Raw genomic sequence first — 16,421 nt, 5'->3', positions numbered from 1 at the left:
CACCCTGAAAAATCTAGTGCATTGAGAAGGGGGATCCTTCGCTAGATTTTCCAAGTTTGGGGCAATTCTTGGTGTAAAGAGTGCGTTGGGGAGGGAAGGGACTAGGGTTCCAGAAAAGGGGAGATTTTGGTGTTTTAATTTTTCACGTTGGATTGGGGTGTTTAATTAAAATTCCAACTAGGTATATTCGTTAATAAGGCTGCAATCTCAACAAAATACGGTGGCCAATTCAACAGCATTCTCTTCCGACGAGTTTAAGGGCATGCTTGTCAAATTTTAAAATTATTCAGGGACTATTTGTCAAAACAAAAGTCATGTACTATTTTATTAATGCCAGAATCTTTTTAGTACTGATTTGGTATTTACCTCGTTAATTCTTTTATGATTTTCCTAATATACCCTCATCTTTTTCTCTCTCAAATACCATCAGCGTCATCCTTATCCTCTTCTATTCTATCCCACTATCACCACCTTATATTGCTGCTCTCACCCATTTTCATTATTATCAACTTCTATTCCACCCAATCTCACTGTCACTACACATTATCCCATCCACCACCGCTCACCCATGATTGGAATCATCATCTATTACTGCCAATACCATCAAACCCCATCCCATTGCCACCAATCCACTTTACTTGTTGCACCTTCATCCATGGATAATATTGTCGTTCTCATTACACTCCACCCCATCCCTCGCAGCCTCTCACTACCACTACTGTCACCTTCAATCTCTACTATCAAGTACTTAATCCTAACTCTTCCATCGCTATTATGCACCCAAAATTATCATTATAATCATTATCATAATTATGAATAATAATAAATTGATAAACTGAAATTGTGAGAAAGAATCTAATTGAAAATTGAAAGGGAGAGAAAGAATGATAAAGAATATAGAGAAAGATAGCAAGAAAATTTTTTAAAGAAATAGAGGTGAAAGTGGTAGTTAGTGAGGGTAATAGCAGCGATTGAAAAGGTGTGACAGTGACAGAGTTGTAGGATTGATTGTGGTAATGGGTGCAAAGCGATGATAATGGAATGGTGGCATGGAATAGAGTGGTTCGAAGTGAGGGAATTGGTGGTGGGTGATGGTGATGAAAAAGGGAGAGAGGGATTAGTAGTGGATAATGATGATAAGAAAAAGGGGAGAGAGGAGCTTAATGATAGATGATAGTGATGAAAAGGGAGGCGGGTTGAAGAAAGAAAAGGGGTAGTAATTTTATAAGAGAAAATAAAGGTAAATCGATAATTTTGCAAGAATTTCAATAGTTAACTAAGTAAAATAACTATTAACTAAAGGTGAGTTCTATGGTATAGAATGAAAGTTTTTGACTTTTTTCTACATATGTATGTTATTGCTGTTACCTAAAGATTTTGACAATTGTCTAAATAAATATTGTTTGAAGACAAACACTGCAGAATAGCAGTTGACATAAACCATATTTTATCTGCTGCTGGCATGTGATGGTTTTTGCTACACTATGCTAATTAGTTTAGTTTAGCCTTAGTTTAGCTTAAGTCATTAATTTAGAAGATATTGGGCTAGGGGCGTTTGGGCTTTTTATTTTCATTGTGATTGGTTTTTGTCATAGTGGTATCACTAAAAACCTGGAAGAATTAAATAAAAGAATTAAAATTAGAAAAACAAGAAAATAAAAGATTATCCATTCCCATAACAAAATAGGTTGCGTTTAGTTCTTACAACAGGATAAGATAAGACATTAAAAATAAGATATAAAGAATAGAGATATAAAAATTAATATTTTTGTATTTTATTTGATGATAAACTAGAATAAATTATAAAAATTTAATTTATTTATATTTTTTTATTCAAAAAATTTAGGAAAAAAATATAATAATAAAAAGTATAATTATAAAAAATTAATAAGAATAATGAAAATAAATAAATAAATCGTATCTCTCGTTAGTATCATAGTGTCTTTCCGGTCAAGATAGATACAAAATATATTAATTCAGTGTCTCTGGATACAATATTTCTATTTATACATGTTTCATCTACCAAATATGACTTTGTGTTTATGTGTCTCTATGTATTCTGTCCTTATAAACAAATGCAACAATAATTACTAGAATAGGGACTTCGAATCTCTACCACAACCATAATTTCTCAAATCTCGTTATTTAGTAAGTGAATATGTCGAACAATTTGATTTGAAAAATTAAATAATTATATTATTAATAATAAAAATCAATTCATAATAATTTTATACCTTTAATGGTTTAAAAAAACTAAATTTTTCAAATTTATATTTTAAAATTTGTAAAATAACATAAAAATAAAAATATTTTCAAAATATCAAACTAAATTACAAATTTTAATTCCTAACTTTACACTCGAAATCTTAAATTCTTAAGAACATACCTAAACTCTAACTCCAAATCCAAAATGCATCAATCCTAACTTAATCCTAAACTCTAAATCACAAATTCTACACCCTCAATCCAAAATAATAATAATAATAATAATAATAATAATAATAATAATAATAATAATAATAATAATAATAAAACTCTTCTCCTCATTCCTTGTTATTTTTTATTCATCTATTATTTAAGTGATCCTTAAATTAGTATATTTCGACATAAATAGCAATATTATTTTTTGCTAACAAAATATAATAAACAGAAGTATAACAGTAAATTAAAAAGAATTGTTATCTAGAATCAATTTCTCTCTCTATCGATCTTTAAAATAATAATAAAAAACTATTTTCATATTAATTTCAATTTGAAATAATTTTTATTTTAATTTTGCTTCACACATTTTATTTTTAAATTATATAATTCTCTTTCTATAAATGAAATCAAATATCATTTTATTAAAAAACTGTTTCCATATGTTTATTTATTGAGTAAAAGCCCTTTCCGGTCCCTAACCATTTACCCGATGGACGACCCACCCCCTAAGTAATTTAAAACCCCAAATCGGTCCCTATCAATGATGGTATATGGACATTGAAGACCCTGCAACCGGTTCCCAGCAGGTGACATGCTGATCTGTCAGTCACTTGTCCACCTGGATTTTTGTCCTACATAATTAGGACTAATCGCCCCCTGCACCTTTGAAACGATGCGTTCCATGAACTCCCATGTACTCCCATGTACTCCCATGTACCCCCTGCTGGGTCAAATTGATTCATGTACTCCCATCCTCCATGGCACACACTTTTAAATTTTTCCATTGCCGCTTTGAACTGCACCTGAGTGGTGCACTTGGCAGCATGCCATAACAGACCCTTTACCTGCTTGTTATTGAACCTTTGTTGAAGATTCTTCCAAATATGCAGCACACAATTTCTGTGGTGTGCATAGGGCATGACTTCCTTGGCTGCACGCATAAGTCCCTGCAAAGATGGTTTACAAACCAAATATAATGCACTTATGACATAAAGACACCAATAACTACACACCAATTGCTGGGAATAGACATAGACCAATCATAAGCCACTTAACCGTATATGCATAAACTAATAATGAATGTATTATGTTGTGCAGAATTCTACTAACCAAAAGCTAGAAATTAAACAACACGATTACAAACAAATACTAACCCAGGTGACAATTCACAGATTAACAGATTATTTTCTATGGAAGGGATACCAACAATTGTAAGGGAAGATGGTTAGATTGGTTGTATTTACTACCAACTATGTTGCTGAATTTCTTCAGTTTAACAAGTATAGCCTTTTGCTTCAATTAGCAGATATTCCACTTTAAATCTAAACAAACAACTAATTAACACATTCAACACAAGTCTACATTGTGCAGAGTTACATTCATAAAACATACATTATATCAGAATAGTATAGGGACATTGTAGTTACCTTCTGTTGGTCGGACATCAGATTCCATCCGCGCACTTGATGGTCTCCCAAATCATCCTGAAGCCGCGTCAAGAACCACATCCAGTTCTCTGTGTTTTCAGCTCTTGTCACAGCATATGCAATAACGAATACATGGTTGTTAGCATCAAGTGCCATTGCAGTTAGGAGCTGCCCTCCGTAATAACCTTTTAAGAAGCAACCATCTAGGCCTATTAGTATTCCAGATAACCTAATCCCCTGAAGAGTTCTTCCAAGTCCTTCTTGTTGACAAAATCAACATCCATCGGTGGAAATTTCTCAATCTTCCCATCTACATAGCGTAACACTCCATTTGAATCTTTCTCTAGTCTCCCACCGTGATGAAAAACAGGGGCAACAAACACAGACATCTGTAAAAAACCAAATCACAACTCAGTAACAGAGCTAAACTTCAAACACCCTCAACAGCAACTAGGCTATCCTGTCTATCCATTAAGCATTCTTAATGCATCAAGCCAACACAAAGGTACAAACTTTCAAACTTAACATCACTTTCATACTTTCACAACAACCCTAACTCATGAAACAAACCTACTGCTTCACCCGATCCACCCATAATCACCATGCAGGGGAGAACTCACATATCAAAGCTAATTTAACCCCCACTACCTGACATGAATCAATTTGACCCAGCAGGGGGTACATGGGAGTACATGGGAGTACATGGGAGTTCATGGAACGCATCGTTTCAAAGGTGCAGGGGGCGATTAGTCCTAATTATGTAGGACAAAAATCCAGGTGGACAAGTGACTGACAGATCAGCATGTCACCTGCTGGGAACCGGTTGCAGGGTCTTCAATGTCCATATACCATCATTGATAGGGACCGATTTGGGGTTTTAAATTACTTAGGGGGTGGGTCGTCCATCGGGTAAATGGTTAGGGACCGGAAAGGGCTTTTACTCATATTTATTTTGTTTTCGATTTTTTTTACTGATAACACATCCTAAAAAAACTTTCTGTGTACAAAAATTTTAACAGATCAGATGCACTTTACAAATAAAAAAGATTACAATATTCATTCCTCACTCAACAACCCAACATAAAACCTAATCAAAACAAAAATTGCACCCACAAAATGCCAAAAAGCCTAATCAAAACAAAAATTTTACCCACAAAATGCCAAAAGCTCAATAACTAACTAATTTGGGTTGGTCGAGTGGTCAACTCACTCGTCTGCTTAAGTAAGTGTCGGGAGTTTGAACCTCACCTTATGCATGCAGCAACTCATTGGCCAGCGGCAAACCCTTAAATGGAGCTCAGATTTGTGATGGATTAGTCCTTGACCTGTCGGATTGGAAGATACCATTTGGGTAAACAAAAAAAAAATTAAACTCTCCTAATTAACTCACTCCAGACAAACCTCTTGTCTTGTCATTCACCGGTAGCAGAAAATGTCTACGCGTGTAGTCACGCAAACCCATGTGTCACGCAATGAGTTATACCACGCAATTTTCTTACCGAGTGTAGTCACGCAAACCCATATGTCACACAAGGAGTTACACCACGCAATTTTCTTACCTGAGAAAAAAATATCACTTCCCCACCATAACATTTACCATTCTATAAATCCCAAGATCACTCCCATCAGCATCAATTATGGTTATTGAATTATAATGTGCGTTGTTTGCTTTCTCAAAGAAGCTAACTGGTATGACTATGCTTAACTCTTTTGCAAATTCTTGCATCCTACATTACAAAGGTTGAAACAAAAATAGAATTCATTACAGAATAACACAGACAAACAGTTAATATAATTTATTAATGAATCATTAAAGTTTAAAAGAATAGTGAATTTGTGAGAAAATAAAACTAATATATATATATATATATATATATATATATATATTGAATTTAAAAATAAGAATAATTTATATTAATAAATTAATTAAAGACTAAAATTATACAAATTTTTTGAATAGAAATTGGTTTTATATATGTTCTAAATAGATTTATATAAATCAAATCAGGTAAACTCAATTTTTAAGTATTTACATATGAATCGAATACATACATAATAAATAAGTATGAATTAAAATAAAAAAATTATTATAATTAATTTTTTCTTTTAATTCATACATTAAAAATTTTTAATGTATTTATTAAAATAAAATTTGTATTTAAGGTTTATAATAATAATTTATAATTGTATGACTATAAAAAATAAAAATAATAAAATATAAAGATTATTATTTATATTACAAATTCAAAAAATATATATTTAGAATCAAATTTTTGTATAGACATTAAATATTTATATGTTAAAAATAACATAAAAAAATAATGGATAAAATAAAAAATGAGATAGGAAGACAAATTCTTTTGAGGGATGAGAGATAATAGATTTTGTTGGGACATTTCTGGAGGTGAATTTTGTTTCAGATGAAGTCCTAACATTCACCATATTTTTAATTATTATTATTGTTGTTGTTAAAAAAATGTTAGAGAATTATCAGAATTTATTATTTTTAATTATTAATTAGTTATTATTTATTAATGTTTAAAAATATGAAATAAAATATATTATTGAATTACTAAACTAAAATAACTAAACTAAAAAAAATTGAGTTAATAACTAAATATATATTAACAAAAAATAATAAATTTTGATGATTTTTTAACATTATTATTATTATTATTATTATTATTATTATTATTATTATTATTATTATTATTATTATTATTATTATTATTATTGGATCAATTCTTTACATTACCAATCCAATGCATCTACTAACAAAAAAGTCCAACGATAACAAAGGTAGCGTTTGTTTGTAGAGACACGACAGAACAGGACACTGAGACAAAGACAATAGGACAGAGACATTAAAAATTATGTTTTGTGTATCGTGTTTGGATACGATGGATAGGACACTAATGTAATGTCTAGTATTATGTTTGGATACACATGGACAAGACTAAAATATTATATAAAATGACTAAAATAGCCATGTGATTCCAAATTTTTTAGTATAAACTAATTTAATAAATAATGAGAGTACGTAGGAGTACAGACAGTGGAAACTTGAAAAAAATATTTGAAGCAGTAAAAAATTTTAATAAAAAATTATATAATAGTATTTATATTAAAATAAAATTTATAAATATAATTATTTTTTTTAAATTTATTATTAATATGTAGGAATACATATGGTTAATATTAACAAAAAAAATCTGAGTTTGATTAATAAAAAATTTCATTTAGGTTAATAAGCCAAATTAATTTTAAATACAAATCAGTTTTTAAAAAAAATCTATTTTTAAATGGAAAAAAATTAATTTTTGCACATAAAAATCTATTTTTATTTAGAAAATTAATTTTTTTATCTAAAATTTTATTTTTCTTTTCAAAAAATTAATTTTTCTTTAAATTATATAAAATCAAGTACAATTTATAAATTATTTTTTAGCATTTTAAAATATCAATTTTACCTTTATAATATTTATCTTTTAAAAGTTTCCAGACTAATTATTTTTGTTATTATTTTTATTACAAATCAAATAATATAATATAAGGTTAAAATGACGTTGAAGTAAGAATGATAAGAAAAAAGAAATTATCCAGTCCAATAAAAATTTTTATAAAAAGGAGAGAGTACCTGAGAAAAGAAGAGAAAGAAAAAGAACGTAGAGATAGAAATTAAAAAAAGAGTATGGAGTAAAAAAGTACTTTCTGAAAACAACGCAAAATAGGAAAAATAAGAAGGAGTAACAGTGGAATAATAAAAATAGCACCATGGACAAAAAAGAAAAAAATTCATAAAAACAGTCCGTGTCCCTCTTCCAAATCCCGTGTCCATTATTGTCTTTCGTACAAGAGTGGACACAAAAGTATAAAAAACTGTCCCAGAGACAATATGTTCAGTGTCCATGTCTTAGCTTCCAAACACTTTTTAAGAATGTGCTGTTCATGTCTCCGTGTCCTGTCTCCGAAAACAAACGCTACCAAAAAGATTAATCCAATTCTTATAAAAGATTAAACCCTCAAATTAATATACTATTTGGCATAATTATCTCCCTATACAAACATTCTGTCCACTGATATTTCGGCTCAGTTGATGTTTCTCATGTTATATCAAAATCAACACATCTCCTATATATTGTGTCCAACATATTTTAGCAGGTGCTAAAAAAAATCATTTCAGTACCTTAGCATTACCCTAATTTATAAATTTATATTGTTTGGCTGCGTATATTATTAGTATTGATTTTGTGTCAATTAACAATTATGCTCTTCTATAAATGTGATCTTTCTCATTACACAAGAAAATTTGGGATTAATGTGTTGAATATATCATTCTTGCTCATTAAAGATATTACAAATAATTCGATGGTGCTGCATGACATTATTGTGCTTTTCAGTGCTGAGAAGTGAGAACTATAATCTCTATTTTGGAAAAGAAAGGGACTACCAATTGAATAAAAGGACGCCGTTTTGTTTATTTGGAAAAAAAAAAAAAAAACCAAAACAAAAGCAGAACCATTCGTGAACCAACCCCCCCCCCCCCCTCCTTCTTCCCCCAATCATTCTTGCACTCCCTGGAGATCTCTGAAGCAAAGCAAAACCCTAGCCCTTCATCGCCGCCACCGTCCCCAGGTCCTCCGCGGCGCCGCTGCTTCCTCTTTCCCGTGTTGTTTTCATCTTCGCTGGCACGTCGTTTTCGTCTTCCTCTTCCCCAGGTAGCTCGGCACGTCGTTTTCATCTTCGCTGGCTTCTCGGCATGGAACCCAGGTTAGTGGCCCTGCTTTCAATTCTTCGACTCCGTTTCTTCCTTTTAATTTCTGAATGTTCGGTGGTCTTCTTCATTTGAAGTTCTGAAATTGTTCAATTTTTGTTCCATTTTTCTTGTAATGTTTTGTAAATTGTAATTGCCTGCTGCTGATGGATCTGTCTTGTATTTGCTGGTTGCTGATGGCTGTAAATTTTTTTTTTCAAATTTACTGATGGCTCGATGGCTCTGTTAGTCTGTTGCTTTCAATTCTTTGCTCTGTTACTGATGTCTCGATGGCTCTTAATTTTTTGGTTCAAATTTACTGATGGCTTTGTTTGTAGTTGTTGGTTTTGCTGGGTGAAGGTTTAGTGTTTTGGAATGTTTTATAATGTGCTAATGTTTGTAATTGCTGGCTTTGTTTGTAATTGCTGGGTGAAGGTTTAGTGTTTTGTGATTATTGGTTAATGTTTTGGTTTAGTGTTCTCTCTTTTTCAGATTTCCCTTCTCCCTGTATTTTTGCATGTTGCTGAATTGGTAATCAATAAATTTGCCTTTTTGCTGTAAATCGGGACTTTACTAGGATTTGTTAAATTTCTTGCTGTAACTTGAATTTGTTGCTTCCCAGTCACCGATTCAGGACAGAATGCAAAGTCAGTGCTTGATTGATTGGCTTTGCTCACTGATTGTATTTGATGATAAATTTTAAATTGATAACTTTTAAATTTTAAATCTGCACTTCCTATGTTACTGATTCATTGTTCTTTCAGTGCTTTTTGTTGTTGTTAATCATTGTGATGAGCTTTGTTAAAATTTGCACTGCCTATATTACTGATTTACTGTTCCTTCAGTGCTTTTTGTTGTTGTTAATCATTGTGATGAGCTTTGTTAAAATTTGCACTGCCTATGTTACTGATTCACGGATTCATCCCTCTTGTCATCATCATCGGCATGAACTCCGAACCAAAACCCCAACTCTCTGGATAAAATTGTAATGAAAGCTGATTGGGGCTTTTTCTTCTACTTAAGGTATGAATCAGAATGATGAGGCCAAGTTGTGAATACACAAGTGTCAACGGACTATAATATATATTGAGTTTGTGACATTAGAAGGGTGTAATAATAACAATAATGGAGTCATGTTATTTGAATATTGAGGTTTAACATTTAAACTCTCAGCTTTTCAGCCCTATTTGATTCTTCATCTCAGGCAATTGAATCGAATCAACCAGGCCTTCCTTTTCTTTTTCTTTTAGTTGATTCTTAATTTTTCTAATATATGTAGCTTTCTGAATCAAGTGGATCAGATTATGTAGTTTTCTTGATTTGAGATATTTTCGGAGATGCATTAGAAGAGCTATTTTATTATTATGTTTGCTATAATAATATTCACATGTTGTGTATGCTTGTGATTGTTTCGGTGTTTACATTTTCTTTCCAAGTCACTTGCTGTGGTTGTTCTTTGAGTTAAGGCTTTGTATGTGTGTGTGAGAATATATGATAATGTTGAATGCTGTTGCATCTAATAGGAGTTCTGGAGTATCCTCATATTTGGTCCTTTATAATTTATTTATTATTTTATTCTAAAACAGTTTTTTCGATTGAACCACCGGTTTGACTGGTTAGACCAATAAACCAGTAAACCAGTGACTAAAGCGGTTTGATGACCGGTCTGGTTTTCAGAACCTCTGAGAGAACAACCCATTCTCAAAAATTTATAATCCTAGTTGGAAGAATATTTCTAACTATTCTTTCTACATTTAAGTTTAACTGAAAACATATTAGGATTTATCTTTGCAACATACTAATACATTTTTTCTTTCTAATCTACTTTCACTATTTAATCATTCTTCGTCTTATCTGGCTTCAATTGTTGTTTCAGATTTAGATTAGTTGGACCCAACAATGGGTTCTGATTCAAATGTGGCTGGGTCATCATCGCCCAGTGCAAAGCGCACCAGAGATCCTGAAGAGGAAGTTTATGTTGACAATCTTCGCTCTCACAAGCGTTACCTTAGCGAGGTATCCATTTCGTTTTTAAATTTGGCGACTTTTTTTCTTCTTTTTTATGGTTTTGTTTTATTTTAGTGGTCTGTCTCTGACATAACTTTTAGAACATTTTCCCCGCTATCTTAACTATACATTTTAACCTTTTTGTTGGTGTTTTATAAGGAAGTGGTTGAGATTATGAGCATTGTTGTTGATTTATTGCTTGTATCAGTTGTAATAGGATGATCATTTGCATCTTCTATCTTGAATAATAAGATTGCATTGCCAAATTGGTTAGCAGATATTATATGTATTTATGAATCTCAGCAATAATACATGAATAAACTCAACTAGCCCATTCCTAGTGGATTTGTTGTTTGTTTAAAAGTTGCTAGATTTGGTTAAATTACACAGTGCATTTTTGCATGACTGAGCTTAAACACAATCTCATGGGTTTCCTTTTTGTTAGAAAGATATTATTTGCCTGGATCATATAGAATGTATGTTATCAGGAGGTGGTCAACGTTGATGTTTCTTTTGTTCATCTATACTCTGCAATCCAATGAAATGCACTAGAATCAAATTAGAGTCACTCAATCGATGGTTTTCCTGTTCAGATAATGGCATCCAGTCTTAATGGACTGACGGTTGGTGACTCTCTTCCGGATAATCTAATGGACTCTCCAGCCAGGTCTGAAAGCATGTTCTCTCTTAGGTAAAAATCATGGCCACTTTCTTATATAGGTACCATATTGTCCCAGCTTGGAGTGTTGTCATCAACTATTTTGATGGATGAGTTTTTTTTTTTTTTTGGTAGTGTTTCATTGATGAGCAAGCTTCTACTTGCTCTTTAAACAAGTTACAGTTAATTTATATTGTTTGGCTGTGTATGCTAGTATTGATTATGTGTCAATTATGCTCTTCCATAAATGTGATCTTCCTCATTACACATGGAAATTTGGGGTTAATGTGTTGAATATATCATTCTTGCTCATCAAAGATATTGCAAATAGTTGAGCCTAGCACTCATTAGAGTTGCTGTAGACCTGGAGACCTTTTTCGATGGTGCTGCATGACATTATTGTGCTTTTCAGTGCTGAGAAGTGAGAACTATAATCTCTATTTTGGAGAAGAAAAGGATTACCAAACTTTTAATTGTTATTGTTTTGTTGGAAAATAATTAATCATGTTTATCAGTTTATATTCCTTAAACATAATCTTGTAGTTCATGTGAGTTCCTTCGTTTACATGGTCAAACACTCCCTTTTACTATGTGCCTCTAGTTTTCCATTTTGGTAGCTTTGTGGTGTAAAACAAGAAGGGAAGATACATGGGTAGGAACTGCAATTCAAGAGCAGTTTACTCTATAGCTATAGTGTATAATCCGGAGTATTCATAGAGAGCATATTAGCATAATGAATGGATTGTTTTGAGCATGCTCTAGTAACAATTTTACGGTTTTTCTAATGAAGAATGACTATGACAAAATACTTTGCCATTCTTAGATAGACAAGAGCTTATTCTATCTACATTCAAATAAATACACATTTTTATCGGTTTTATTTACTAGGATTCGTTAGCACTTAGGCATGTCAACACATGTGGCCTGGGGCCATAGACGTTGTTTGGTCGTGTAAACACTTTATTTGTGGTGCAGTCATCTTGCAGTTATATTTATAGCAATGTTTCCTCTTGTTTATATAATTTGAAATCACTTTATAAACTAACAACTTTAACTGCATACACATACAAAAAGGTATATTTATAACAAAATACATGTTTCATAGCCTTGGAGCAACGGTTGAGTTGTCTCTATGTGACCTCGAGGTCACGGGTTCAAACCGTTGGGATGCTTGTGCACCGGGCTGCTCTGTTATATCCTATAGATTAAAAAATTGACCACCGGGCTGCTCTGTTATATCCTATAGATTAAAAAATTGACTATGTTACGTGTACACCAAAATCAGCCACTAGTATAAAATACATGTTGGAATATAAATACACATTGAAAATAAATTAAACCACACATGTATTTATACACAAATACATTAGTGGCTGATTTTGATGTACGAATAGCATTTTTGTTAAAAAATTGCTACATCCTCAATTCCTCATGTGTATAATGTCATGTATGCATTTCCATATCTAGTGTGTTAGTTTATGATTCTCTTTGAGCTTGAAAATAAATACAACAGATATAAAGGAATCAAATTCCCTGATGCTCTAATTCTGTCTTACTATTTTGTGATGTTGTCCCAGTGTTCTTTTTTGTTCTCTATAGTTTACTGTAAAAACTAAAAAGGTATAAAAGTAGACATTTTTTAAAATAGAAAATGATAACTCTCTTGCAGCAACAGTGAACTACAAGCAGCCTTTTGTATAAGCAAATATGTTCAATGCTCCTGTTTCTAGCAAATGTTTCAAATAAATTTTGTTTAATTTACTTTCAGGGATGATATGTCTTGGCAATATTCACCTATGTCAGAAGACTCAGATGACTTGAGGTTTTGCGAGACCCCATTGCACGCTTGCCCGACCCAACTGGACAGTCTTCCAAGCAGTCCAGTTTCTTCTCCATATAGGTACCAAAAACCACAGAATGCATCCTCTTCAGCACCTTCTAGTAGTTCAATTGCGTCGCATAGCTCAACCGTCTTGGCTGTCACATGCTCCCAGCCTCGCCAACGAGGGTCAGATTCTGAGGGCCGATTCCCATCATCTCCAAGTGATATATGCCACTCAGCTGATTTGAGAAGAGCTGCACTTTTGAGATCGGTGCAGATGAGAACACAACCTCCCGGATCTACATCCATGGAGTTGCCGTTTGGTTCTTGCCATGAGCCTATACCTAATGTAGATACCGAGGAACGATCATGCTCGTATATGAAACCACTGGATGACGAGAGGGAATATCAGATTGAAGAGTGTTCGGCAATCAGTATTTCTGAACCGGAGTTTAACCCTGATGACAATAAGTCAGGTAGGGTCTTAGGTGTGAATGCAAAATCAACTGACTCGTGAGTAGAGTTGTAGTGTTCAAGTGTTGCTTTAGTCTCTCTGTCTTCAACATGAAGCGGCTGCTTGTGTGTTGGTTCTGAGTTCTGACCATAGAAGGAAAGTGTTTTATATCTTCAAGAGTTTTCATTCCCCTCGACCCAATTTTTAGTTGCTTGTTGCACTTGAGGAAACTAACACACGACTAAATTCATACCAGGAAAAATGTTATTCAATCATGTAACAGTTGTCTTTTAAGTTTATGATCGAGAAATTAAATCAAATTAACTAGCACATGAAGTCTCACCTTGTTAAATTTATTTTGTATAAGGGGAAGTCTAGTATCGATAAATATCACGGGAGTATGAATTTGTACCTGAGTTTTCTCCCAAAAGTAGAAATATTTTTTCTCTTTTTTGTTAATGAGCGTCCTCATTCTTAGTGCAAGGATTAAAAACAATTCAGTAACCAGCTCGAGTATCAGTAAACAATAACTAACTATCTTAGTGTAAGGATTAAAAACAATTCAGTTAACCAGCTCGACTATCAGTAAACAATAACTAACTATTAATTGGGTCGCAAATAAACAAAAAAATATTTAAAATTATTGTAAAAAAAATCTAAAATCTAACAAAAAAACATTCAGAACGTAGTAAAAATAAACATTTAAAATCATTCTAAAGAACTTTCAAAACCTAACAAAAAAGTTTCAAAATTTGAACGCAATAAAAGGTCTTTTAATTATGGTAAAAAAAACATTATTTTTAGATGTTTCTTATACTTGAATTTCAAATATTTAAATTTTAGAGGTTTCAGATGTTTTTTTTTTGAAAATGTACGACTAAAAATAAATGAAAGCAAAATATTAAAAAAGGCATAATTTTGGATGTTTTTTATTTCTGGATTTCAGATATTTAAATGTCAGATTTTTCAGGTATTTTTCTAGAAATGTACAATTAAAAGTAAATGAAAAGTAAGCTATTAAAAACGAAGGCATCATCTCGGATTTTTTTTATACCTAGATTTTTTATGTTTAAATTTTAGAGATTTCATATGTTTTTCTGGGAATGTACATTAAAAAGTAAACTGAAACAAACAATACCTTTAAATTTCGGATGTTTAAATTTTAGAGGTTTCAAATGTTTTTTCTATGATTTTGGATGTTCTTTTTAACGATTTTGATTTTTTGTTAGATTTTAAATTTTTTTCAATAATTTTAGATGTTTTTCTGTTAAATTTTGGATATTATTTTTTAAAACATAAGAAATAAAATTTTAAAACTAAGAAATAGAATCATCTAAAACCTAAAAAGAAGAAACATCCAACATTACTAAAAAGAATCAAATTCCAGTTATGTCATAAGATGCATCTTGTGTGTTGACAACTGAAACTTGCATCCCGGTCAAGTGCTGAGAAGTCATACTTATCTGCTGGAACATGAGCTTATTCTGTGCCAAAATAGCATCCAGTGTGTCCACCTCCATGACTCCTCTCTTCTGAGTAGTCACAGTATTTACAGGGTTCCTCTCGAAAGTGTACGTGTACTGGTTGTTGGCAACCATCTCAATGATTTCGTTTGCCTCTTCAGGCATCTTTTTCATGTGTAGTGAACCACCTGCGGAGTGATCCAGTGACATATTGGCCATCTCAGAGAGGCCATCGTAAAAGATCTCCAGCTTGGTTCAATCTGAAACCATGTTGGGAGGGCATCTCCTGATCATCTACTTGTATCTCTCCCAGGTCTCATAGAGGGACTCTCTCCCTTTCTGTTTGAAGGTCTAGACATCCACTTTAAGCTTACTCGGCTTCTGGGGTGAAAAGAACTTGGTCAGAAATTCAGTGACCACCTTGTCCATGTGTCCAGGCTCTCCTTGGGCTGAGAATCCAGCTACAGCTTTGCTTTGTCCCTTACAGCAAAAGGGAATAGCATGAGCTTGTAAATCTCGGGGTTCACTCCTTTTGTCTTAACAATGTCACATATTTGCAGGAAGTCGAATATGAATTTGTTGGGATCCTTTTGCGGGAGTCCATGAAACTGACAGTTCTGTTGCACCAGAATAACTAATTGAGGCTTGAGCTCGAAATTGTTGGCACCAATGGCAGGTACAGATATACTGCACCCATAGAAGTCAGATGTGAGTGCAGTGTATGAGCCAAGCACCTTCCTTTCTTACTCTTCAGCGTTCGGATTGTCTTTATTAGCTGTCATAGTGGTCTGTTCAGCTTCCTTCTCAAGGTTTCCTTGGAATTTTCTCTAGCTTTGTAAACTTTAGCTTATTGCAAATGCCGTCTCAAGGTTCTTTTAGGTTCAGAATCAAATTTGAGAAGGGGTTCTTTGTTCTTTTTCTTGCTTATAAACAACAAAAAACAAAAAAAAAGTGGGAGTCTCTATATCAAAGTATAGAGAACTCCCAATGAGATATCCTAAAAGAACTAAAGTAAAGTAAAATAAGCAACTAGCTAAAAAAATTCAAAAACAAAGATAAACAAATAACCTAAAAGGATTTTTGAAAATAAATTAAAATAAATAAAAAAATTTTGAAAAGAAAAGACAAGATCTAAAGGGACACCAAATTTAAAATCCAAAATTAAATAAAAATAAAATAACTAAAACAAAATTTGAAAATAAAGAGAAAAATAAATAAAGATAAAATTGAAAATTAAGGAGAATAAACAAAAGGGGAATCAAAAATTAAAAAGAGAAATAAATAAACAAAAACTAATAAAAAATACCTAATCTAAGCAACAAGACAACTGGTAGTTGTCAATCACAAACAATCTCCGACAACGGCGCCAAAAATATGGTGCGCGAAATTAGAACTCGCACAACTTAACTGGCAAGT

General features: G+C 32.4%; 2 protein-coding genes across 3 annotated transcripts; one reads left to right on the top strand and one right to left on the bottom strand.

Annotated features, from left to right (window-relative positions):
- Positions 1-603: 603 nt before the first annotated feature.
- LOC130944490 (uncharacterized) lies at positions 604-4,698 on the bottom strand. The gene is made up of 3 exons (XM_057872829.1): positions 3,849-4,698; positions 3,085-3,368; positions 604-769 (listed from the first exon to the last, which is right to left on the bottom strand). Exons 1-3 carry the CDS (start codon positions 4,002-4,004, stop codon positions 604-606), a joined length of 606 nt encoding a protein of 201 aa, XP_057728812.1. The 5' UTR covers positions 4,005-4,698.
- Positions 4,699-8,370: 3,672 nt separating this feature from the next.
- LOC130946876 (uncharacterized) lies at positions 8,371-14,041 on the top strand. 2 transcript variants are annotated; one of them, XM_057875759.1, is made up of 4 exons: positions 8,371-8,618; positions 10,478-10,617; positions 11,202-11,299; positions 13,035-14,039. In XM_057875759.1, the coding sequence occupies exons 2-4, from the start codon at positions 10,501-10,503 to the stop codon at positions 13,603-13,605; spliced, it is 786 nt and encodes a 261-aa protein (XP_057731742.1). In that variant the 5' UTR covers positions 8,371-8,618; positions 10,478-10,500; the 3' UTR covers positions 13,606-14,039. The 2 variants fall into 2 exon arrangements, with proteins under 2 accessions (XP_057731742.1, XP_057731743.1); XM_057875760.1 differs by lacking the exon at positions 8,371-8,618 and adding an exon at positions 8,645-9,624 and having other exon boundaries at positions 13,035-14,041.
- Positions 14,042-16,421: the final 2,380 nt, after the last annotated feature.

This window comes from Arachis stenosperma, chromosome 8 (genome assembly GCF_014773155.1).
Source record: "Arachis stenosperma cultivar V10309 chromosome 8, arast.V10309.gnm1.PFL2, whole genome shotgun sequence".
Taxonomy (NCBI): Eukaryota; Viridiplantae; Streptophyta; class Magnoliopsida; order Fabales; family Fabaceae; genus Arachis; species Arachis stenosperma.
The sequence above is the reverse complement of the archived record's forward strand: the minus strand, read 5'-3'. Positions and strand labels throughout refer to the sequence as shown.

What these genes read in the sequence shown, in the direction of transcription:
- LOC130944490 (XM_057872829.1), bottom strand. Translation starts at nt 4,004, where the DNA reads ATGGCACTTGATGCTAACAACCATGTATTCGTTATTGCATATGCTGTG. An exon ending in TGATGTCCGACCAACAGAAG is followed by an intron (nt 3,369 to 3,848) that starts GTAACTACAATG and finishes CCATCTTTGCAG; the next exon opens with GGACTTATGCGTGCAGCCAA. An exon ending in TGGAACGCATCGTTTCAAAG is followed by an intron (nt 770 to 3,084) that starts GTGCAGGGGGCG and finishes GGTGCATAATAG; the next exon opens with CGATGGAAGAGTTAGGATTA.
- LOC130946876 (XM_057875760.1), top strand. Translation starts at nt 10,501, where the DNA reads ATGGGTTCTGATTCAAATGTGGCTGGGTCATCATCGCCCAGTGCAAAG. An exon ending in ACAAGCGTTACCTTAGCGAG is followed by an intron (nt 10,618 to 11,201) that starts GTATCCATTTCG and finishes TTTCCTGTTCAG; the next exon opens with ATAATGGCATCCAGTCTTAA. An exon ending in GAAAGCATGTTCTCTCTTAG is followed by an intron (nt 11,300 to 13,034) that starts GTAAAAATCATG and finishes ATTTACTTTCAG; the next exon opens with GGATGATATGTCTTGGCAAT.